Genomic DNA, 21,244 nt, shown 5'->3' on the forward strand with positions numbered 1-21,244 from the left:
CCGCGAGCGCCAACGTTGGGGGATCCACCGAGGCTGCTGCGTGACATAAAGCTGACCATGCAGGTCAGATGCTGCGGTACCATACTCCCTACATCCTCAGCTTGCATTTGAGTCTCGCGACCGCAATCGACGCACTTGACGCGGGATCGGCAAGGCAATAGATCGCGCTCGAGTCGCGTCTGTTATTTGCTGCTCTTTGGCTGCCGAACGCACGATGGCACGACCGAGTCAGAAGCAGGCGTCCAGGGCAGCATTACTTAGCTCGCCGGCATCCAATACGCGCCGGTCTGCTCGGTCTAGCTCAGTCATTGTGGAGGAAAGCATGCCCGAGACTGCGACAAGCCGTGCTCGGTCGACACGCAAAGGCAAGAGCCGCAGCAAGAGCCAATCTAACGACATCTCTGACGATGGGTCAGATCATTACACAAAGCCTGCAGCGTCCGTCCAAGCTCGCCCGAGACCGAGAAAGCGGACGACCTTTGAGGATCTCAACAAAGCAGCTCCCTCTCCAAAGCAGGCTACCCTGCAACAGATGGCAGAGAGAGCCCGGACGCGACAGAGATCTGGAGGCAGCGACGTACCCGTGCAAGGTACATCGCGTAGCACGGGCATCATCATTGAAGATGCAGAGACGGGCAAGGAGGCAGATTATCTTGTCGATATGCCTACTTTCGCAGACAGTTCGACCGAGGCCGAGATGCCCAGAGCATCGCGATCTCGTTCAGAGTCTGCAGCAGACCACTACGTTGGCGCACTAGAAGACGACAGCATCACATTGCCGTCGCCGCCGCCGCCGCCTGTACAGGAAGATCCTGGCATTGCCGGGATGCAGATCAATGAAAAAGGCAAAGAACGAGCTTCTGAACAAGACGAGGCAGGGGCGCAGATTCTCCAAGAGCCTGTCGATCTAGAGCGACGTGCATCTACGCCCAAACGACCCAACGCTCGCACAAACGACTCTGCACTACTTGGCATCAGACAAACGCCAGGTCTTGCTTCACCCTTTGCCTCACCGATCCCAGGAAATGCCCCATTCAGCACCGCTCGGCGAAGTCGGACGGTCTCGAGTCACCTTACGGGCACGCCGCTTGTCAGAACAAGGGACAGACCCGGCTCGCCGACGAAACTGGTCACTACGCATACGACTGACAAATATAACATAATAGCCCAGCTCGTCTCACCTGGCAAAAAGTCAGCTAAGAAGCGCGACGCACAAGTACCAACGCCGCCGAGGAGCAAGTCGTCAGGCGAAGATCACTCTTTCAACAATCGTTCGGCGAGCTGGCAGCTCAAAAGAGCTACCATCTATGACTCTGAGGACAGCGAATTTGATGCTACTGAAGACTATCTTCAAGGCGTCAATGCGCGTATACCGGGGGGAGCCACAGTGATTAAGTCTTGGCCAGTCGACGAGAACACTGTCTTCCTCCTCAAGATGCCAGATAGCGAAGACGCGCAGATCTTTGTGGACATAGCTGCGCTTGGCGATAATCCAGAGAGCATGACAGATGTCATCATCGATCGCATGAAAGAGCGTGCTGACGATCATACCTTCGATGAGGATGACTTTGACAGCATTCGCACAGGTATGTAGCACTCCACGCATGAGTCCAAGCAAAAGCTCATACGCATGTTCAACAGTCATCGGACAGCAGATAGCCCAGCTCGTTGATGCCGAGAAGGATCCAGACATACCTTTCACAGAGCTTGAAGATTCTCGCAAGCTATCGCCTCCAATCACTTCGACCGACGAAGAGGAGCTTGGCCGCGGTCAGTCTAGCCGTGCTTGGCGTGGACAAGTGAGCTCATTGCTTCCAGCAGCAGCTCGCAAAGCTCGTCCGAGGGCCAACAGCCTGCGGGATTCCGACGCCTACGTGCCACGCGTTCCTGTTCGTCAATCTCCGCGTGTTTACCACAGGCCACCAACTGTTCCCGAGCCGCCGGAAGAGGATTCGCTTAGCGCTCAGAAAAAGCCTCGTAGCAAGCGCATACCTAAGGCAGCCCGCACAATTGCCTCACCTGTACCATCCACAGGGCGGCATGAACGTCATCCGCTGCACGAGGTCCGCGATGCCAGTCTCGACAATATCCTCGATGGTATCAATGACGACGAGAACGATCTAGTGCCTCTTCCGCACTCTCAGCGCGACGAACGCGATGACTATGGCGGCTACGAACCGGATCCATTCGATGATGGTCCAATTGTCATGCGATCTGAAGACGAGGAGGAGCAGCTTGAAGACTACGGAGAGCCTTTGCGCGATCAGGATTCGGCTTCACCGGAGCCCGAGCCTGAGCCAGTCCAACCCTTCATGCCTCCGGATGCGCTGCTTGCACCACTGGATCAGCCTACCACAGACTCTCAGCGCTCTGCGCCGCTACAGAGTATGCAGGATCCAATGCTTCAGACAGAGGCCGGCATGGTAGCTGCTGGAGCTAGCGCAACAGGAATTCCTATATCCTCTACGGGAGTTGAGCGCTCGCCGCCTGCGATACAATCGCCCGCAGAAGCCCTGAACCTCGCATTTCCCGGTCAGGAGCGTCAAGATCTGACAGAGCCGCCCCGAGCATCCACGCCAATCGCGGAAGATCTGGACAAGTCCATGGAATACGTTTGGAGCCCGGCAAATTCGCCGAGTGCGGCACCGCCGCCTGCCCCTACATCTCCGCTTGCCGCTTCCTCTAAACAGTCTTCGCCTGAAGCCGAGCAGCCTAGTCCTCAAGCCCTGTTGCCAGCACTCATCAGACTGCCTCAAGTAGAGCGCGCAACGCCGGCAAGATCCCCCTCGCGCGCATCTCCAAGCCCAGTGACCGAACCTTCACCTATCATCAAAGCTTCGCCCGTCAGACCAACTCGCTTCGCTCGTTTTAGCCCATCGCCTCAGCGGCAGCCGAACCCGCGCGAGGCTAACGCACAAGCCGGTCAATCGAGTACGTCTTTTCCGCGTGCCCAAGCATCCGCTTATGTGAAGTGGCAGCCCCGAAGATATACAGGCCGCTCGAGCGGGAAATCCTCACGACCCCTGGCCGCATCGTTCAGCTTATCGAGAAAAGCGTCGATACAGGCGATTTGCTGTTGAGTTCAACAGAAGTTGAAGCCAAGTTGGAGCCGTTCACGCCAATCAAGCGTGAATACGTAGCAGGCACTGCCTCTGTCGATCTTCGCAGGCGGCCTCTCGAAAGCCTAGCAGATTTCTTTGTGGACTTTGAGCCGACGCCCCGGCGTACGCCCTATCGTCGCGGCATGACTCCAGCCTTCAAAGCAGCGATAGCGAGGTCGCCTGACAAAATTCAGATCAGCGAAATGAACGCCGACTTCTCGCGAGCAGCTATCGAGCCTTCAATTGATCAGAACGCTCAGTCTTCCGATGACATGATGCCTGATGAGCAGACAGACTCTGACGACACAGTAAATGATGATCTAGAGGAGCCTATGGAGTATGCCGAACGATCCGAAGCCCTTGCTGAAGCACTGGCACCAGGCGTACAAGAGCGAATTGACGAGCACAGCGAGTCGGAAGTGCCCATTGAGCTAGAGCTGCCTTACGAGCCGGAGCAAGATGATCAAGACGAAAGTTTCCGTCCAGAGGAATTGGCAGAGCAAGAAGATTCGATGGAGCCGGAATATGTGGATCGCATTGAGCCCATGCCGTATCTACGAGACGTTCCGGTCAGTCGACCAATCTTCGCAAATAAGCCAATTATCTATCAGCCACAAGCGCAAACGCCCTCGCTGATACGCTTCTACGAACCGTCAGTGCCGGCGTCAGAGCCTCGACCCGTCCCTTCGGTCCATTTGCCCGACGTCAAGCGTACTGCATCCGTGGTCACTACTCCACTGGTAGCCGAGCTTACTGGTGCCATGGCTTCACCCATCTATGGTCAATCGATGACAGAAGCCTTGCCCGTGCCTATCCCAATATGCGCGCAGTCGCTTCCTGTTCAGGCGCCGAGGCAGACCATAAGCCGCGATCGTAGCATGGCCGAGCCCGTCACTGAAGATATTGATCTGGAACACACGCCAGAGAATTCTGTCCCTGAGAGCGAAGCAAGCGAGGCGGAAGACCCTTTGCCACAAGCAGCGCTTCTGTCCCCATCAGCGTCAGACAAAGAGACAACTTCTTCCAACCGAAGCGCTCAGCATACTGATCATGTGTCCCGTACGAATGTGCATCAGGCCAGTAGCGAGGAGGACACAGATCTGGACGAAGAGCCCAGCCAGGCGTCCGAGGCAGAGATCGACCTGATAGAAGCCGGCGAGCTCAGCGATCAAGAGAATCTGCCGGCGAGACCTCTCAGGGCAGGCCGTGCGCCTTTGCGTGCTCAGCCGAGTCGCAATACGCGGCAGGCAGTAGTTGAGCCTCGTATTGGGCGTGGCCGGCCGTCTGTTGAGATGCCTCACCTGCAATCGCCGCCTACAATGTTTCCGCCTGCCCCGCGAGCTTTCCGGCCAACGAGGCAGCCACGCACCCCTACGCCCTTGATTCAGCAGGCCTCGACGCAGCATGCGCCAGCGGGCAGAGCATCTCACAGTCGGCAAAGCTCTGCTGCACCGATCAGCCCTTACATCAGAATCACTAGTAATGATCCTGCAGCAGCTGCCAAGGCAGCGGCAATCCTCAAGATCGAACATTCTTACGTTAATTGTGGCTGGCGGGACAGGAGTTCATCCGAGAATCCAATGGAGCTCGCTCAGCTGATACACAACGCCGAAGTGGAGCAAAGCATGATAGCTGAGAATCGACGGTCACCAGAGAAGTCTGTTGCTTCTGACAGCCGTTCGAGGCGCATGTCCGATCGTCTGTCAGCTCGACCGCCTCGGCCGTTAGCAAGACAGCTCGGCGCACTGGGTACCGAGCGAGGCTGGACGAAACCACACTGGAAAGCGCTAGAGAATGCCTACTTTGCCATCAAACAAGAAAACGTGGGGAGCAAGGTTGGCGTCAATAAGGTCGCAGAACGCTTTCTGCGCGAGCAACAGATCCGATTGAATGAAATAGTCGATGATTTCGCCCTGTAAGTCACTGCCAGCAGTGCTATCACGCGTACTGACTCGTACGCAGTGACCAGATCAAGGCGAGAATTGAAGCTATGCATTGCGTCATACGACGAAAGCGAGCCACGAAGCGCTTTCAAGAGGCTTTGAGGGCCCGGACAGTTTCGCATGACGAAACGGGCGACGACTTTTCGCATGCAGCTTCTGGCTATGGTCGCGAGTACGAAGCGGCGAAATCAGAAGCGGCGCGAGTGAGCGTCCGCTTACAACACTCGGACGAAAGCCACAGCTTTGAGCTCGAGCAGGATGCACCTGCTCGGCCAGAAAAGCGCCTACCTCTGCCGCCACGTTTCAATGCTTATACTCGCCCTGCCCAGCCAGTGATGCACATGCCGCAAGTATCCACCAGTCGTATGACCCCTGCAAGCTCGACCCCACGACTCGCAGCGAGTTCAGCGAGAGCACAGTATGCCCCCAGATCGCCCGCAAGACGACCGCGAGCCGGCATCAAGTCGCTCATCAGCACTTTCGAAGGCATTGCGCATGCTCAACGTGAGGATGCCGAGCTATCACGCTCGCTCAAGCGAAGAACGTCTGACGATGAGATGCTGACTCTGCCTCGAAAGAGAAGCAGACAAGCTGCCTGAATGCATCCATCTCTGACATGACGCGCATTGATGCGTGTCCTCGTTCTTTGGTTTGTAATTGGGACTTCCACCGCACCGTCATCGCGTCATCAGCGAAGAGCAGCATCAGAAGCGAGCTACTGGCCGCCGAGCGGGCCGCTGCCCTGGTCCCGCATCACTGCTGAGCATATACAGCCCAGCATGATTCGAGCGCAGCCAGGCAGCGAGTGCACCGTCTTGGCAGGTGACCATGCCGCGAATATGCCAGACACGACCATCAAGGGCGCTATAGCAGCCTCAAAGTCAAGCGTGCGACAATCCACCGAGCTACCAATGCCAGGCAGACCAGGCCACCTGACGGACGATCAAGCGAAAGGACTTGCAGAGCTCAAGAAGCTTCTGTCTGAGCATCTATCAGCTCACCCAACGACGCCCTTTCGACGAGAGCTACTGACAGATGACGGCTACCTCTGCCGGTACTTGAGAGCCAGGTCTTTCGAAGCTCACAAGTCCAAAGATCTACTCCTCAAGAGTGAGGCTTGGCGCAAGGATTTTAAGTTGGACGAGCTCTATTCGACTTGGAACTTTCCTGAGCAACGACAAGTCAAGAAGCACTGGTCTGTTTACTTTCACAGCACGGATCGATTTGGACGGCCGATATGTGTCAACCATGCCGGTGTCAAAGACTACAAAGCGCTTTGCAAGATCGTTTCGCCTGAACGGTTGATACAAAATTTCGCAGTCGAGGTTGAAACAACGATCAAGCGACGCTATCCATCCTGTACAAAAGCAAAGGGATCGCTTGTTGATTGCTCTTTGCTCATTCTCGACCTCAAAGACATCAGTCTCTCCCAATTCTATTCGATGCGTTCAGTCATCCATACTCTGTTGACATTCTCGCAAGACGTCTTTCCGGAAACTTCAGGCCGCATCATGGTTATCAACGCTGTACGCACCTCTCAGTGCATTGCATAGCTTGTGCTGATGGTCTCGATAGCCCACTGCATTCACTTACATCTGGAGCTGGGCGCAAAGTTATCTTGCTCAACGGACGATCTCGAAGATCAGCTTTCTCGGACATGACTACTTGCCGAAGCTTCTGGGTGCGTAGTTTGTATGCCACCCTGACTGCGCTGACAGATGGGCGAGCAGAGATAGCCGACAGAGATGCACTGCCTCGTCAGTTGGGCGGCACCTGCAGGCAATGCCCAGAAGGCTGCGAGCATTCAGATCTTGGTCCGTGGCACTGACGATGCCGACCAGCAAAGTACGCATTATCTAGATGTCTGCATCCCTGTACATGTATTTCTAGCACTTTGTGTCTCTCTACGAATGCTTTGTATTTCTACACATGCTGCCTGAAGCTGCCAGAGTATACCTCTTTTTTCGCCATCTAAGCAGACACATCGATGCCGCCGTTTATGTGAATGACTGTGCCAGTGATGTAGCTCGACTCTGCGCTCGCTAGCCAGACATAAGCCGGACCGAGCTCGCTTGGCTGCCCCGGCCGGCCGAGAGGTGGTTCACCTTTACCGATCTGCTTCATAGTATCGGCATCGTTCGAAGTGGGCTGAAAGGGTGTGAAGATGATGCCAGGAGCGATGCAGTTCACCCTGATGCCCTTTGGCGCGAGCTGGAGCGCCAAGGACTTTGTGAAGGTGGCAATGGCAGCCTTCGTGCTGGAATAATCGACGAGAGAGGGGTTTCCCATTGCGGCTGCTACCGAACCGGTGTTGATGATCGAAGCGCCTCGTTTGAGATGTGGCATGGCGTACTTTGTGACGGCAAACATGGTCCAGATATTGGTGCGGTAAGTGAGTTCGACGTCATCCAAGTCTATCTCTGCAAAATTGTCGGATTGTTTCTGACGCGCACTGTTGTTGACGAGAACATCAAGTCTGCCGTAGGTCTCGATATGCTTGTCGACGACGATCTTGCAGTTGTCTCGTTTTGTGAGATCATAAGGGAGCAAGAGGCACTTTGTCCCTTCCTTCTCCTCGATCTGCTTCTTGACGTCATCTGCGTCTTTCTGTTCTGCTGGTAGATACACAATCGAGATGTTCGCTCCTTCGCGAGCCATGAGGAGCGCAGCTGAGCGAGCGATGCCGGAATCTGCGCCTGTCAGGAGGCATGCTCGCCCCTTCAGCTTGTTGCATCCGATATATTCAGCAAGCTTGGGCTCATTCGTCTCGAGGTCATAAGTCTCCAGGCGCGTGAACTCGGCCATGGGACTGGAAAGCAGATGAGTTCTGGCACTATCTCATAGGAGCAGCAGACGAACTCCATCTTGGCGTCGAGACCTGGTCTATTTTGTTCCTGGGGCTTGATTGATTCGACTGGGAATGCCGACAGCTTTCCCTCATAGTGTTGATCTGCCATTGCTCTGGCTGGGTGATGGTCTCAAAAGATATACGGCCTGCGTCGGGGGTGTTGAGGTGGCCGCTACGACCGTTGATCGATTATCATGGCGATTTCGTCATCGTCATTTCCGAATTGCCATCATCACGGTGACCGCCCTCTGAGCTTGCCCTCGATCAGACCAGAATCTATATAAGCCATGACATCTGCAGTGATCGATGCGTTGCACGGCCAGCCTAGCCTGAGCAGACACACAATAAAGACTCGCACAGAGCCAGCCGCATTCAGCGGTGCAAATCATAACTCATTCCGTAAGGTTGCCTCGTTCGACCAAGCTCGATGCAGACGCTCCTTGGCATACCATGTACACCTTCGTATGGCTCTCTGCTAGTCTTCGCGCTCACACCGATCTATACGATGCCACCTTTCTCTTTGAAACCGCGCAGGAAAGCCGTGCGTAGGCTGTTCGAGAGTAGTGCCGACCTTTGCTACAGCAGCAAAGGGGGATCACTAACATACGATGGTATCAAGGGCAATGCTCAACATACAACCGGCTTAGATCGCGACTCTCTCATGAACTGTGCGAGCTTGCCAAAGCCCCTGTCCGGTAAGAAACCATGATCATCGAATTCACTAGCAATGGTCAGGCTGACTTTTTTGCGCACACTTAATCTGTTGCCGTAGCAATCCGACAGCAATACATGAAAACATATCAGGATGCGCAAGCTATTGGTGCGAAAAGTCTGCATAGAGCTGCCACAGGGCCCGATGACTTGGATCCCTTGATCCCATCGTACGATACTGATGCCCCTTTGCTGATGAAGCAAAGGTCGGCACTACTCGTATAGTCTACGAATGGCTTTCTTGCGCGGTTTCGAAGAGAAAAGTGCGGTCACTTACCTCGGTGTAAGCGCGGAAACGAGCGGAGAGCCACACAAAGGTGTACATGGCATGCAAAGGAGCGTCTGCATCGAGCTTGGTCGGACGAGGCGATCTTGCTGAATGGATCTGTGACTTGCACTCCTGAATGTGGCTGGCTCTGTCCGGGTCGCTCCCGCAGATCTGTGCCAAATGTAGGCAACGCCGATATGCGCAGCATATGAATCTGCATCACGTCATCGTCATTTGTCATGAGTCAGACGATATAATGGGCATTCTTGACTTGGAGGCACAATCTGGGGCCCCTGACTTTTTCGTTCTCAACCGTAGCCGAACGTGCCTGTCTGTCGTGCATATTGAGCGTGGCAGCGGAGCGACATCATTCGTTTTTGGAGGGGAGTCCGCTTAGGTCCGCACGGGGAAACGTAAATTAAAGTGAGTGGTAGCAAGGATATTTCGAGAGCAGTCGACACGAGGCGGCAGAATCCACCCAGCCGGGCATTGCACAAGCTGCATCTTCCTGCGCACTCGAGAAGCACGAACGTTCCGCAGGCGGTCGCCGTAGCTGAAAGAGCAGAGTGCACGCTGCTCGCATCCGCACATTTGCTTTCGGAGCTTCACCTAGCAAGATGGCATCAGAGCGATTCGACGGCTCTGCGGACCCTTCGATCGCACTCCGCGGTCCTCAACTGACAGCGGAGGAGAAGAATGAGATTGCAGACAGAGAGAATCCAGCAAACTACTCTGATATCGGTCTCTTGAGAGACTCTATCGCGCCACTCGACTCTTACACTGAAGATGGTCAGTTCGGGCTCCTGCAAGCTTGCGGACCAAGCTCAGGCGTTGCGCACACACAGGTGTCTACTGGGCCGATCTGCCTGCTCGTCAGCGCAACGCCTGGATCACTCGCACCGAAGGAGCCGAATCGCGGCGCGAGTTCGGCGTCGTCTGGGCCATGTTCAAAAAGGATCCCCTCGAGCCCATTCGCCAGTACTTTGCCCGCTATGTCGCCACAGGCATGGGTCTCTTCGTCGAAGGCTTCACTCTCTTTTCCATCGGCAATCTTTCGGCATTGTTCAGTGCGGTCTGGCCGACTTGTTGGTCAACTCACACGGTCTGCGCGGCAAATTGGGTGTAGGTTCCGGTCGATTCATGTCTCTTCGTATGCCCATACAGCCCACAGATATGGCGTCAACTACCTTGAAATCGTCGGCATTATCATCGGTCAGATTCTTGTCGGAATCGAAGGAGGTGAGTATCGCGTGCCTATTCTGTAAAACCCACTCACCCGGTCTTTTACTCCTCTACTCCTTGTCTCAATGACCTGCTGTCATCAATACGCACATATTCAACAGACTGGATCGGTCGAAAGTTCGGTATGATGCAAGATGCGGTCATTATGGCGATCGGCACGTTGATGCTTATCGCGTCCTGGGGGACGTCTCTTCAAGGCTGGGTCATCTGCTATGCCTTCTCTCTGCTCTTCTATGGCATAGGCGTCGGCGGAGAATACCCCATGACTTCAACACGGTCGATGGAGGGCGTAGGCAGCGGCAGGAACGCTACCACTGCCGACAAAGCACATAGAGGTCGAACAGTCGTTCTCGCATTCCTCATGCAAGGATGGGGTCAATTCATCAATCAAGCCGCTCTCATCATCCTCCTGCTCATCTTCAACGGCGGCGGCAACCCTCCGTACAGCAAGAAGACGGCCCAATGGACCTTCAGACTGTCATTCGTCGTCGTTTTGCCATTCACGCTCTGGCTTGTCTACTATCGATACTACAAGGTCACCTACGCAGATGCTGCTCTCAAACGCTCTCGACAACGCCTCGGAACGTCTGGATACGATGTTGCGAGTCTCAATCTTGCACTTCGATATTTCTGGCCTCGTCTGCTCGCGACGACTATCGGCTGGTTCGCCAACGACTTCGCGTTCTATGGCAACAAGATCTTCACGTGAGTCTCTCACGAGCACAGACGTGCTGCTTACTGACGAACACCTCTATCCTCATAGATCCGAATGCAAGTCTGCTGAATGTCATGGATAGTTGACACGTGAGCTGACACGTCCTCACCTCGTCTGCAGTCATCAAGGTCATCAGCCCCCAGTCGAAATCAGTCGTTACCAGCTGGAATTGGTCGCTGCTGAACATTGGTATGTCCAGAAGCGTACGTCTGTCTCCGACTTACGGGTATGCGCGACAGGCGTGTCTCTGGTCGGTTATTATCTTGCTGCTTTCTTCATTGATGCCAAGCACTATGGCCGTGTGCGCATGCAACTCGTCGGCTTCCTCGCAGACTGTGCGTATTGGTCATTGTTGATCTGATACGACAAGGCTGATGCGTCCCCGCAGTCGTCTGCTTTGTCATTCCCGCGTTTGCTTACAAGACACTCACCAAGCCTGGCTCTGGCATCAAAGGCTTCCAGGCTCTGTTCTTCCTGTCCAGCTTCTTCCAACAGTTCGGTCCCAATTGCGTGACCTTCTTGGTTGCCGCAGAAGTCTATCCGGCGTCGATTCGAGCAACAGCTCACGGGTGCCTTTCTTTGGCCTGACATATCAGAGCTTCACTGATTGCCTGATGGTCTAGTGTCTCCGCTGCTGCCGGCAAGTTGGGAGCTCTCGCACCCACAATTCTGTATAACTATATCGACGCCGAGACCAGATTCAAGGTCGTCCCTTGGTTTGCTCTGTTTGGCGCCATTGCCACGTTCTTGTTCTTGCCCGACGTCACCGGCCTCGATCTGCGAGAGCAAGAGCGAGCATGGGAATATCTGCGCACCGAACGCGAGTACCACGGCGTTGCCATCCATCCGAGACATCTTTCCATTTGGGAGATCTACGTCCAGAAGCGTCATCGTCACTACAACCCAGCACTCGACAGACAAGAGAAGATTGACGAACTGCGTGATCTGTACAAAGGCTACACACGGTCGAAAGCAATGGAGAAGGACGCCGAGAGCGAAGATGGAGTGGAAGCTGACGACTATTCGTTTGTCAGCGATGACGTCGTCGCCTATTTCAGCAAGGAAAAGGGCAGCTTGGCACCCAAGGCCTCGCCAGGCTCTGATGAGACCAACGTCGCCTTCCACAACGAGAAGCAGAGCTGATTGTGCATGCTCTCGAAGACTGTCATTTTCATTCGTTCATTACAACATGTTGAATCATTGAAGCCATTGATGTGTAGCCCCCGCCGCGCGCATCGCGCATTTGTCGGTATTTATCCTAGCGAGTAGTCAGTAGGCTGTCGGAAGCGTGCCTCGCGTTGACTGTCGAGCATCTACAGATGCTCACGGCATGAGCAGCTACTTGGGTGATCTCAATCCCAGTACCGCGCTGGCATCTCTCGCTCGCAACGTGCAAGACCTCTTGCCAGCAGCCCAGCAACAGTGGTCAAGATCGACTGTCGGCGCATACCTCGACAATCTAGCAGGTCTAGAAGGGGATCGTCAGTCTTGTGAGGCTGGCCGTCTATGCGTGGTCTCGTATCGTACTGACGCATGCAAGACAGTATATTACTGGCTCGGAGGTTCGGTAGCACTCGCCTTACCGACTCTGCTCGCGCTTTCAGGGCGCACCTCGCAGGCTAGCAAGCAGACCCTCAGCAAATCTGCAAAGAAGCGTAAAGCCAAACGGAAGCAAGCCACTACGAGCGGCAATTCGACTGACGAGCAGACTGCTGGCAAGATGGATGTGCAGACGCCGCCCAGCGTCATCCTTCACTGGGGTCGCGAGAGGTGTGCAGCTCGTACAGCAGTCTTCTGCTTGCACTCACAGACAAAGCAGGTACACGATCGAGCTTCCGCCAGCGCATGCACCCCTTTCAGTCTTGCGTTCATTGATCCAGCAAAAGACATCGGTCGCGCCTGAGCATCAGAAGCTGATCATCTCTGGCTTCGTAGCCAAAGATGATGCCGCGACGATGGCCCAGCTCGGCTTGGTCGATGGACCGTCTAGCAAAGCACAAGTAGAGGAGCCCAATTTTTCGAGCCTCATGAAGGGATGGGGCGCAGCCATAGGTTTGTATAACGACGGCAAGAAGAAAAAGGAAAAGAGGATAACGCTCATCGCTGCGGCCGAAGCAAGCGGCAGGGTCAGCGACCGTCCTGAGGGAGTAGCAGGCCAGGGGTCAGTAGCTACATCGGGCCGAAAAAGTGCGGCAAGGGATGAACCGACGCTAGTACAATCGATCAAAGCGATCTCTGATGACGCTACCCAACGGCTCGAGACTCAGATTGTCGAGCTCGAAGGCTCTGCCTCTGGCCATCCCGTCGCGATTTCTGCAGACCGCTTAGCGAGTCCGGCCCATGAGGACTCACGACCCGGCACACCCAGTCAGACAGTGCCATTGCATGTACGACTATCGGAAGCGCTGCTCCAGATATTGCTCAAGCTAGATTCAGTCGACGTGCCCCCGGAATGGCAGGAGGCGAGATTGGCACGCAAGAATGCAGTCAGAGAAGTGCAAAGCAAGCTCGACCGAGTCGACCGCGCCAAGGAGATGCTCGCAAAGCATTCGAGCACAGGCTAGATATAGTGTTGTACACATAGTGGATTACTTTACGTCCGCAATGTCGCGACATATATCTTTCACATGTCAAATGAGCGAAATGGAAATTGTGCAGAAAAGGGATAGAATCGCACCCATGAGCTGTCGCTCGAATCGAAGCGGGATGGACTTCTGCGGCAACCAAGAAGGTCACGCAATTGGGACCGAGCTGTTGGAAGGAGCTCGACAGGAAGACAAGAGTCTGGAAGCCTTTGATGCCAGAGCTGGGCTTGGTGAGTATCTTGTAGAGCAAACGCGGGAATGACAGAACGCGAAATCGTTGGCGAACCAGCCGATAGTCGTCGCGAGCAGACGAGGCCAGAAATATCGAAGTGCAAGCCTGAGACTCGCAACAACGTATGCAGACGTTCCGAGGCGTTGACGGGAGCGTTTGAGAGCAGCAACTGCGTAGGTGACTTTGTAGTCTCAAAGGTAGACAAGCCAGAGCGTGAATGGCGAAATGACGACGATTGACGATATGAAGGTCCACTGGACCGTCTTCTTGCTGTACGGAGGGTTGCCGTCACTTTTGAAGATGAGCAGAAGGAGGATGAGAGCGACTTGAAATGGCAATTTGAGCTCGTGTCTGAGTCATCAGGCCGTCTGGGGATCGGCTGCATTTCGACGCGCACAGATCGCACAGACTCCCTTCCGGCGTTCTCCGTTCTAGTGCTTCTAACGTACCCACGCGGCACGTGTCTTCGATCTTGCAATACTGTCCATCTTCTATGTTGCTTCTCTGGCCCTCGGCGCGTCAACGCCAGCCCCAAGTCGCTCCTCGACCTGCCCGTTTCGTCATTGAGCAGATATGGATCAGGAAATGAAGGACGTCGCCTGCTTGACCAGACAGTGGGACCTGCCGACCGCCCTGTATCCACTGACTCCGCTAGCTATACCTCGATGGACCAAGTTTGCATTGACAAAAGGCGGTATCGGTACGGCCATCGCAACGCGCTCGCACCTCGCTGAGAGTGAAGATGAGCTCATGTTCTTGGCCGATGAACACATCGTCATACTTACAGAGCTACCGAGTCATGTGCGGCCTCTCTCTGTCGCATCGACGCTCGATGAAGAAGCGCAAGAGCCTCGCTTATATTATCTTGTAAGTGAGCCTTTGAGGGGCTGGGCGCGGCCTGACATGCTTGCAGGGCTACTGTCTCGTAAGCGATGGGCACTGTCGTACGTGTGTGCAGCTCTGACTCGTGCACTGACAGGGCGTGATCGGTATTGTCGACGCAAGATCAATCGAGATCCAAGGCAAACTCAAGCGGCCGTACTTCACACGCAGAGCACCGAGCACTCCCGTCATCCTGAATTCGACAAATCTGCACGTCACACCTGTCACTGAGCAGTCTGATCTGTCGCTATGTCCGAGCGAAGCTGCATCAATGCTCGCTTCACCCCAGTGTGCCAGTCCAGAGCAGCCAGCATTTAGCAAGTCCCCAGAAGCTCTGCTTCCTCCCACACGCTTTCATGAGCTACACGACAGCGATGCCACCGCTGTCGTGACAGTCATTGCCCCAGACGAGCAATCCTTCGTCGATCTTATGCTCGCCGATACATCAGACGTCCGGCGCTCCGCGGCGAAAGAAATCCGCGACGAATGGTACTTAGACAAACTCGCTGCGGAAGCTGTGGATCTTCTCAGGCCGTCGACAGGCGACTTTCTGCCAGCCCTTTCGCCGCTCGACGAACTGCTCTCAGTCACACAACGGCAGCAAGTGCATCAGCCAGCCCAAGGTCTCCGGCGCTGTCATTCATTCTCAGAAGTGAAGCAGTCGACCTCTTCGAGTCTTGCGCTGCCACCTCGTCAGCTCAAACGACGATCTCGGTCTTTCTGTGAGCAGTCAGCACGATGTGACTCTGCTCGAGCCGTGTCGCCTTCCTCGTCGCGCTGCATTGAGCCGCCGATGTTCTCGGCGGATATCTCAGTTATCTCGACAGCCCAGACATTATTTCAAAGTCACGAACAGGATACCAGCTTCGATTTTGTGCACTCGCCTACCATATCAGACGGCGACCCGAGCGAGATAAACGCTGTCAACTTTCCTTGCGTAGCGCTCGAGTCGAAGCGATCTTTGCGCAAGTCTGCAAGTTTCAGATCATTATTGACCAAGCGACCATCCTTTCTCCGAACCGAACCAGCAAGTAAATCACATAGATCATCGTCGCATAAGCGCACAGGATCGGTGGCATCAAGCTATGTGGCTATGAATACGAGCAAAATTCAGAATGTCTCAAAACTCGAGCAATCGTGGCTCAAGGCCATTAAGCAAAGTCCGGCAACGACGAAAGCTTCGCGGCCTATGCGTACAATGACTCGCAAGGGCCTGCCGAGCTCGATACGTGGTGTTGTCTGGTCTTATCTGGCAGAAACCCATCGATTCGCTCGACCTGGTCTCTTCGACAAGCTCGACAAGCTCCCGCCGCCTTTGTGCTGGAGTGACATTGAAAAAGACCTCAACAGGAGCTTGTCAGCCAGGTTCGCAACGACGACGAGCGTAGCAGAGGGGCATGTCGACCTCGCTCGCGTCCTCAAAGCTTTTGCGCATCACCTGCCTCATATTGGCTACTGTCAAGGATTGGGTTTGATTGTCAATTGCTTCCTGCGCCAGATGCCGGCAGAAGATGCTTTCTGGCTTCTTGTCGCTCTTGTGGAGTCCTACCTGCCAGACTACTACTCGACGAGCATGTCGGGCATCAAAGTCGATGCCGCCATCTTGGGCAAGCTTTTGGCAAAGACGGACCCGAAACTTGCGTGCCAGATGGCAAAGCAGAAGATCTTTCTCTCCATGTTTCTGACACCTTGGCAACTTCCTCTGTTTGTCAGCATCCTGCCCGAAGAGACACTGGTTCGCGTGCTCGATATCTTCTTCTTCGAAGGCAGGGAGACGCTTCTGCGGGTTTCAACTGCGCTTCTCGAGCTCAACAGGCTAGACTTGCTCGACGCAAAGTCGGAAATGCTCATGGGACTCCTCCGACCGGCACCAGGAACGCTCAAATGTGACATCCTGATTCCCGCCATGTTTGCACAGCGATGGAAGAGCTCCCAGGTTCGTGCACTTCGCAAATCAGTGACAGCGTGACATCCCGCACGTGAGTAACCCGTCAGACTGTAGATTCACGCGGCCAGCACGAGCTTGAGAGTAGAGCGATTGGGATTGCAGCATGACATCTTTTTTTATATTTGCACATGACAGTCTGGAGATATTGCTATCGTCATCGATCAGTACTCGGGATCCGAACGGGGTTGTTCAGTGCGGTCGAAGCCAGCATTGACGACGAGTGTTCGGCCGTCCATCTCGGCGCCATTGAATTTGGCGATGAGGGCTTCTTGGGTGCTCTTGTCGGCGACGCGCAAGAAACCGAAGCCTTTCGAGCGGCTCGGGTCGATGCGATCCATGACGACGGTGACGTCTGTCGGGTTGAACTCCTCGAAGAAGCCAGCGAGGTCGTTGTCTCTGACGGTCCAGGGCAGACCGGCAACAAAGACTGTAAGTTTATTCAGCCTGACTGTTGAGCATATATTCAAGTCGAAGCGTACCTCTGGTATCTGAGGGAGTGCCCTGAGGCGCACGACGCTGGGGTCGGCTGCCGTAGCCGCCGCCTCCACGTCGATCGGAGTAGGAGCCTCCGCCGCCGCCTTGACGGTCGCCATAACCAGATCGGCCGCCGCCGCCGCGACCCTCACGATCGCCATAGCCTCCACGAGACTGGTTGCCACCATAGCCTCCACGATCACCGCCATAGCCGCCACGCTCATCCTGTGGTATACCCAAGCATGAGCTCTTGTCCATTTTATGATGCCCTCTGAATTTTTGTCGAGCCAGAGATGAAACTGACATCGTAGGCTCTGGTGGGCGTAGTCGAAAAGCTCATGCGAGCCAGAGACTGCGCGGGCACTCTGCTTGCACGCTGTAGCGATCTGATCATTGATATTGACATCTTTGTCGGGCGATAGAAATTTGCGAGTGACAAGCCGTCAAGGACTGCCGAGAGTGGGGGAGCAGCCGCTTCTTAAGCGCGACGTCGACAAGGCGCGCGGCGCTCGGTAGGCAGACCCGATGGCAACTCCCTCAGAACCAGCACCTGCTGCGAGGCTGTCTCAAGATGTGGCAGAAGTACCGGCAAGTCATTCTTCTCAGCCATCGCTTGCTTCGACACCGCTGCTGCCAACGCTGAGCAAAGCGACGACGCACAACTTCAGCAGTGCTCTCTCGACTTGGAAGGGTCAGCTAACCCGCCCGATGTCTCCACAGCTGCTCACATGGATTGCACTCACCAGAGATCAACTTGACCGAGTTGCAGCGGACGCTTGACGCACGCGGGCTCGAAATCGTCGAGAACCAAAAGGAGAACATGGTCGGCCGCAAGCGACTGGCCGAGCAGACGAGGGGTCCGCTAGCGCCAAGTCTTACGTACATGAGCTCAGGCCAGAATGTTGTCAGAATTCCGCAAGGTGCCAGACGAGGAAAAGGCAACATCGTTCAAGGGACTCCTCAAAGGTTCGCCGGCGCGTCATAGACACCTTGGCTTGCCCTGATAGCACTTCACAACGATCAGCTTACCAGGCCGAAATTGACATGCTCACGAAACGCTCAAAGATAGCAGAGACGGCGTTCCTGCATGTCTATAAACTGCTTGCCGAGGCGCCCGACCCATTTCCCTTGCTTGACGCGGCAGTGGTCAGCCCGTCATCTGTCAAGCCGCTTTAGCACTGACGAGTCGAGAGTAGGATCAAACGGCGAAAGCGTCAGAAGCTCGTGTTCTCGAGCTATCCCTGAAGAGGGCACAAGACGAGGCTGCCACGCTCAAAGCTCAGCTTGCAGAGGCTCAGGCGTCTGACAAGGAGCGTCGGAAACTGGCTGAACGCGCCGAAAAGCTAGAAAAGAAGGTGCGCCGCTTGCCCGCTCACATGTGGGGATCTGCCTTAAGCAGTAAGCGAGCGTACAGATGGACGATACGGTCAACGAGAAGGTAACGCAAAAGGAAGCAGAGCTTCATGCCATATACGATGAGCGGCTGAGGAACTATCAAGAAAGGCAAGTCGACGCGGGACGCCATGCTCGACGGTTTCGCTTGCTGTATGCTGACACGGTCATCTGCTTCAGAGAGCGAGATCTAGAGAGGCAGGCGACTATGGCGCGAGCTCAACTCCACGACTTGCGAAGCTCAAATGATACAACGCAAGCTCAACTGATGAGTCACTCATCAAGAAGAGGTTCGTCAGCGCTAACATAGCTGTTCGCGAGCTCAACGCTGGTCGAGCAGATCAAGAATCACAAGCGCGTTCGGCAGAGATCGAGCTCATCAATGCCGATCTCGAGCGAGCCACTGCACGAGCAGCCGAAGTAGAGCGTCGCAATGTGAGGACAGTTCTGATCGGTGAAAGCTAGTCTGACGATCACGCAGGAGAAATTGCGCGCAGAAATCGAAGCACTCCGACTGGGGAGCGAGAGCGATGCAAAGCTGAAGAACCTTGAGCTGCAACTAGAAGAAACCCAATCCGAGACGAGTAGGCTACTCAAAAGCTTGGACAGTCAAAAAGAAGAAGCAGCACGAGCAGCGGATCTATCACTTGTTCGCCTCGAAGCGGGCCAAATGGAACGAGCCGCGCTCGAAGCAGAAATCGAGACTTTGCGACAGCGCCTTGCCAGTCACGACGACTATGACGAGGTCAAGCGAGAGCTAGAGATTATGAAGGCAAGACAGCTTGAACCGCGAGCGAGCAGCAAGCTAATTCGAAGCACAGTTTGTGGAGTTCAGCAGCTTGAACGACGAAGATTTCAATGACGCAGGAAGCATGATTTCTTCGATGGAAATGCGACTGCCGAATCCCAACGCAGACAAGCCCGGCGCGAGCAAAGCGAGACCGCTCGAGCAACTACTCATGCTCAAAAATAGGAAGCTTAGCGATCAGGTAACGGCACTTCGGGTAGCCCACGAAGATCTAGGGTCATCGGAGCGAGCTCTTCAGACAGAGCTAGTCGAAGCACAGACTCGGTTCGAAGAAGAGCGTGCCCTCAATGCTCGACTCGAAGCAGATCTCGCTCGCGTGAATGGTTCGAATAGCAATGATGCAGAGCCTCGCCTGTCGACGGGCAACGGACATGCGACGGAGGAGCCACTAGCGAGCCTCAGCTTGGGCAAACGAACAGTGTGTCGAACAGTACCCTAAGTAGAGCTCAGACTGACATGAAGTCAGGGCACGCCAACCGTCAACGGAAGTACTGCGGAAACGTCAATATTGCCCATCATCACGAGTCAGAGAGATCGCTTTCGACAGCGGAACACCGAGCTCGAAGAGGTCAGCAGAGCCATGAAGGCTGACAAGGTTCGCTCTGAAGTATGAGGACAACAGGAATTACGGCGCCAATTTGCCACAATCTCAGAATTACGGAGCGAGCTCAAGACACTACAAGCCGACAACCTAAAGCTGTACGAGAAAGTACGATACTTGCAAAGCTACAAGGAAGATGCTGGCGCGAGCAGAACGGGTCTGGCATCCATCTTGCACCCGAAGCGCGACGAAGAGCTTGGCAAATACCGCGAGCGCTACGAGAACACGATCAATCCATTCGAGGCTTTCCGAGGCAGGGTGCGTCTGCTTGTCACCGAGGAGGAGCTAGAGTTTATACAAATGACAGGAGCAATCGCGAGCGATACAGGCACTCAATCCGATCGAAAAGATCCTGTTCGGTCTGTCCAGGCGGGTGCTCACCCATCGGCTCTCGCGCGCGCTCTTCGTAGCCTATGCCATCGCACTGCATCTCGTTGCGCTGAGCGCTCTGTATGGGTACTCGGAGACGACTGCCACAGTCATCCGCCCGCCCGATGACATGTCTGTTTGATGATAGGTTGCTGTATGTATTGCATGATTGAAGGCGCACTCATATCGGAGCATTCTAGCGCGAGATGTGACAATAAATACGCCATTAAGTTACACGGGCTATAGCTACGAGCCTGACTTGCGATGCGATGTCTCATCGAGAGAAGGCGGGGGCGGTATGACTAGACGAAACATAGGAAAGAGCCGAAGACGGCAGTCAGACTGACGAGACTCAACGCCATCGTCAGTCCGCGCGGCAGCAGGATGTCCTTGTGCGCGCTCGATGCGGTAGGTGCTGTCGTTGCGCTAGACGTAGCAGGCGGTGTGCCCGAGGCTGTGAACTCCGGTCGCGTGTTAGATGATAGTACGACACCCCTGGTTCGATCCGATGTTAGCTTTTCAGTCCACAACGATGACGTGAACACATACGGCGTCGCGGAACTGAACGCAAAGTCTGATGTGACCGGTTGCGCAGAAGTAGGCAGACTGTGAGACAAAACAAGAGTCAGGACCGAGGTGGCGATGCGAAAAGGCAGTCGACTCACGCAGTAGAAGTAGTTGCAAAAGGCGCTACTGCGCCCGTCGCTGTGTCACTAGCGACGCTGTTGATGACGCCATTCACCGTGCCTGCGGCTGACGAAACAGCAGACAAAAGTGAAGGATCGGCAGATTCGCCGGCATAGGTGTACACCAGCGGCGGGAAGGGGGCCGCTGTTTGCGCTGATACGTGTAGACTAAGTAGTAGGGAAGCCAGCAAGGTGAGCAAGGCTGTCCGTGATATCATTTTGGCTATGTCAGATCGTCTGAGACAGTCTCGAGACACAAAAAGGCGGCGGGCAGGCGACGTTGCCTCACAGTCTCGATGATCGCCTCAGTGTCAACAACGCTCTGCTGGACGATGCCGATCACCGTGTCGAGAGCCTGATGTGGTGTCTGCTGCAGTCCGAGACCCTTCAGCTTTTGGCAGGTCGATTCTGAGCGGGGTAGGCTTCAATTGGCCGGTTT

The 21,244-nt window shown here is 54.9% G+C and overlaps 9 protein-coding genes across 9 annotated transcripts; 6 read left to right on the forward strand and 3 right to left on the reverse strand.

Moving 5' to 3' along the window:
- Positions 1-214: 214 nt before the first annotated feature.
- Positions 215-5,643, forward strand: L969DRAFT_19882 (uncharacterized protein; the record flags this gene model as incomplete). Its single annotated transcript, XM_014709844.1, has 5 exons — positions 215-1,586; positions 1,642-1,770; positions 1,822-2,931; positions 2,979-5,016; positions 5,064-5,643. 5 exons carry the CDS (start codon positions 215-217, stop codon positions 5,641-5,643), a joined length of 5,229 nt encoding a protein of 1,742 aa, XP_014565330.1.
- Positions 5,411-6,874, forward strand: L969DRAFT_235585 (uncharacterized protein). The gene is made up of 2 exons (XM_014709965.1): positions 5,411-6,570; positions 6,620-6,874. The coding sequence occupies exons 1-2, from the start codon at positions 5,674-5,676 to the stop codon at positions 6,731-6,733; spliced, it is 1,011 nt and encodes a 336-aa protein (XP_014565451.1). The 5' UTR covers positions 5,411-5,673; the 3' UTR covers positions 6,734-6,874.
- Positions 6,792-8,414, reverse strand: L969DRAFT_90428 (uncharacterized protein). Its single transcript, XM_014709966.1, has 2 exons — positions 7,904-8,414; positions 6,792-7,853 (listed from the first exon to the last, which is right to left on the reverse strand). Exons 1-2 carry the CDS (start codon positions 7,999-8,001, stop codon positions 7,016-7,018), a joined length of 936 nt encoding a protein of 311 aa, XP_014565452.1. The 5' UTR covers positions 8,002-8,414; the 3' UTR covers positions 6,792-7,015.
- L969DRAFT_54072 (uncharacterized protein) lies at positions 8,398-11,971 on the forward strand (the record flags this gene model as incomplete). Its single annotated transcript, XM_014709967.1, has 11 exons — positions 8,398-8,587; positions 8,665-8,809; positions 9,485-9,660; positions 9,717-9,993; positions 10,043-10,110; positions 10,215-10,818; positions 10,877-10,899; positions 10,949-11,017; positions 11,068-11,163; positions 11,217-11,397; positions 11,452-11,971. 11 exons carry the CDS (start codon positions 8,398-8,400, stop codon positions 11,969-11,971), a joined length of 2,349 nt encoding a protein of 782 aa, XP_014565453.1.
- A 94-nt stretch (positions 11,972-12,065) lies between these two features.
- Positions 12,066-13,422, forward strand: L969DRAFT_234557 (uncharacterized protein). Its single transcript, XM_014709968.1, has 3 exons — positions 12,066-12,318; positions 12,373-12,598; positions 12,648-13,422. Exons 1-3 carry the CDS (start codon positions 12,159-12,161, stop codon positions 13,390-13,392), a joined length of 1,131 nt encoding a protein of 376 aa, XP_014565454.1. The 5' UTR covers positions 12,066-12,158; the 3' UTR covers positions 13,393-13,422.
- A 796-nt stretch (positions 13,423-14,218) lies between these two features.
- On the forward strand, positions 14,219-16,496 carry L969DRAFT_19887 (uncharacterized protein; the record flags this gene model as incomplete). Its single annotated transcript, XM_014709845.1, has 3 exons — positions 14,219-14,512; positions 14,559-14,570; positions 14,625-16,496. The coding sequence occupies 3 exons, from the start codon at positions 14,219-14,221 to the stop codon at positions 16,494-16,496; spliced, it is 2,178 nt and encodes a 725-aa protein (XP_014565331.1).
- Positions 16,497-16,636: 140 nt separating this feature from the next.
- Positions 16,637-17,355, reverse strand: L969DRAFT_54168 (uncharacterized protein; the record flags this gene model as incomplete). The annotated part of the gene is made up of 3 exons (XM_014709969.1): positions 16,637-16,902; positions 16,955-17,174; positions 17,254-17,355. The coding sequence occupies 3 exons, from the start codon at positions 17,353-17,355 to the stop codon at positions 16,637-16,639; spliced, it is 588 nt and encodes a 195-aa protein (XP_014565455.1).
- A 97-nt stretch (positions 17,356-17,452) lies between these two features.
- On the forward strand, positions 17,453-20,306 carry L969DRAFT_105582 (uncharacterized protein). Its single transcript, XM_014709970.1, has 13 exons — positions 17,453-17,640; positions 17,696-17,806; positions 17,859-17,915; positions 17,974-18,095; positions 18,146-18,304; positions 18,364-18,452; positions 18,522-18,631; positions 18,682-18,776; positions 18,823-19,113; positions 19,163-19,567; positions 19,616-19,717; positions 19,772-20,008; positions 20,058-20,306. Exons 1-13 carry the CDS (start codon positions 17,475-17,477, stop codon positions 20,259-20,261), a joined length of 2,148 nt encoding a protein of 715 aa, XP_014565456.1. The 5' UTR covers positions 17,453-17,474; the 3' UTR covers positions 20,262-20,306.
- On the reverse strand, positions 19,934-21,229 carry L969DRAFT_79320 (uncharacterized protein). Its single transcript, XM_014709971.1, has 3 exons — positions 20,785-21,229; positions 20,669-20,725; positions 19,934-20,614 (listed from the first exon to the last, which is right to left on the reverse strand). The coding sequence occupies exons 1-3, from the start codon at positions 21,021-21,023 to the stop codon at positions 20,422-20,424; spliced, it is 489 nt and encodes a 162-aa protein (XP_014565457.1). The 5' UTR covers positions 21,024-21,229; the 3' UTR covers positions 19,934-20,421.
- Between the last annotated feature and the right edge of the window lie 15 nt (positions 21,230-21,244).

Source organism: Mixia osmundae, assembly GCF_000708205.1.
Source record: "Mixia osmundae IAM 14324 unplaced genomic scaffold scaffold_12, whole genome shotgun sequence".
In the NCBI taxonomy this organism is placed as follows: Eukaryota; Fungi; Basidiomycota; class Mixiomycetes; order Mixiales; family Mixiaceae; genus Mixia; species Mixia osmundae.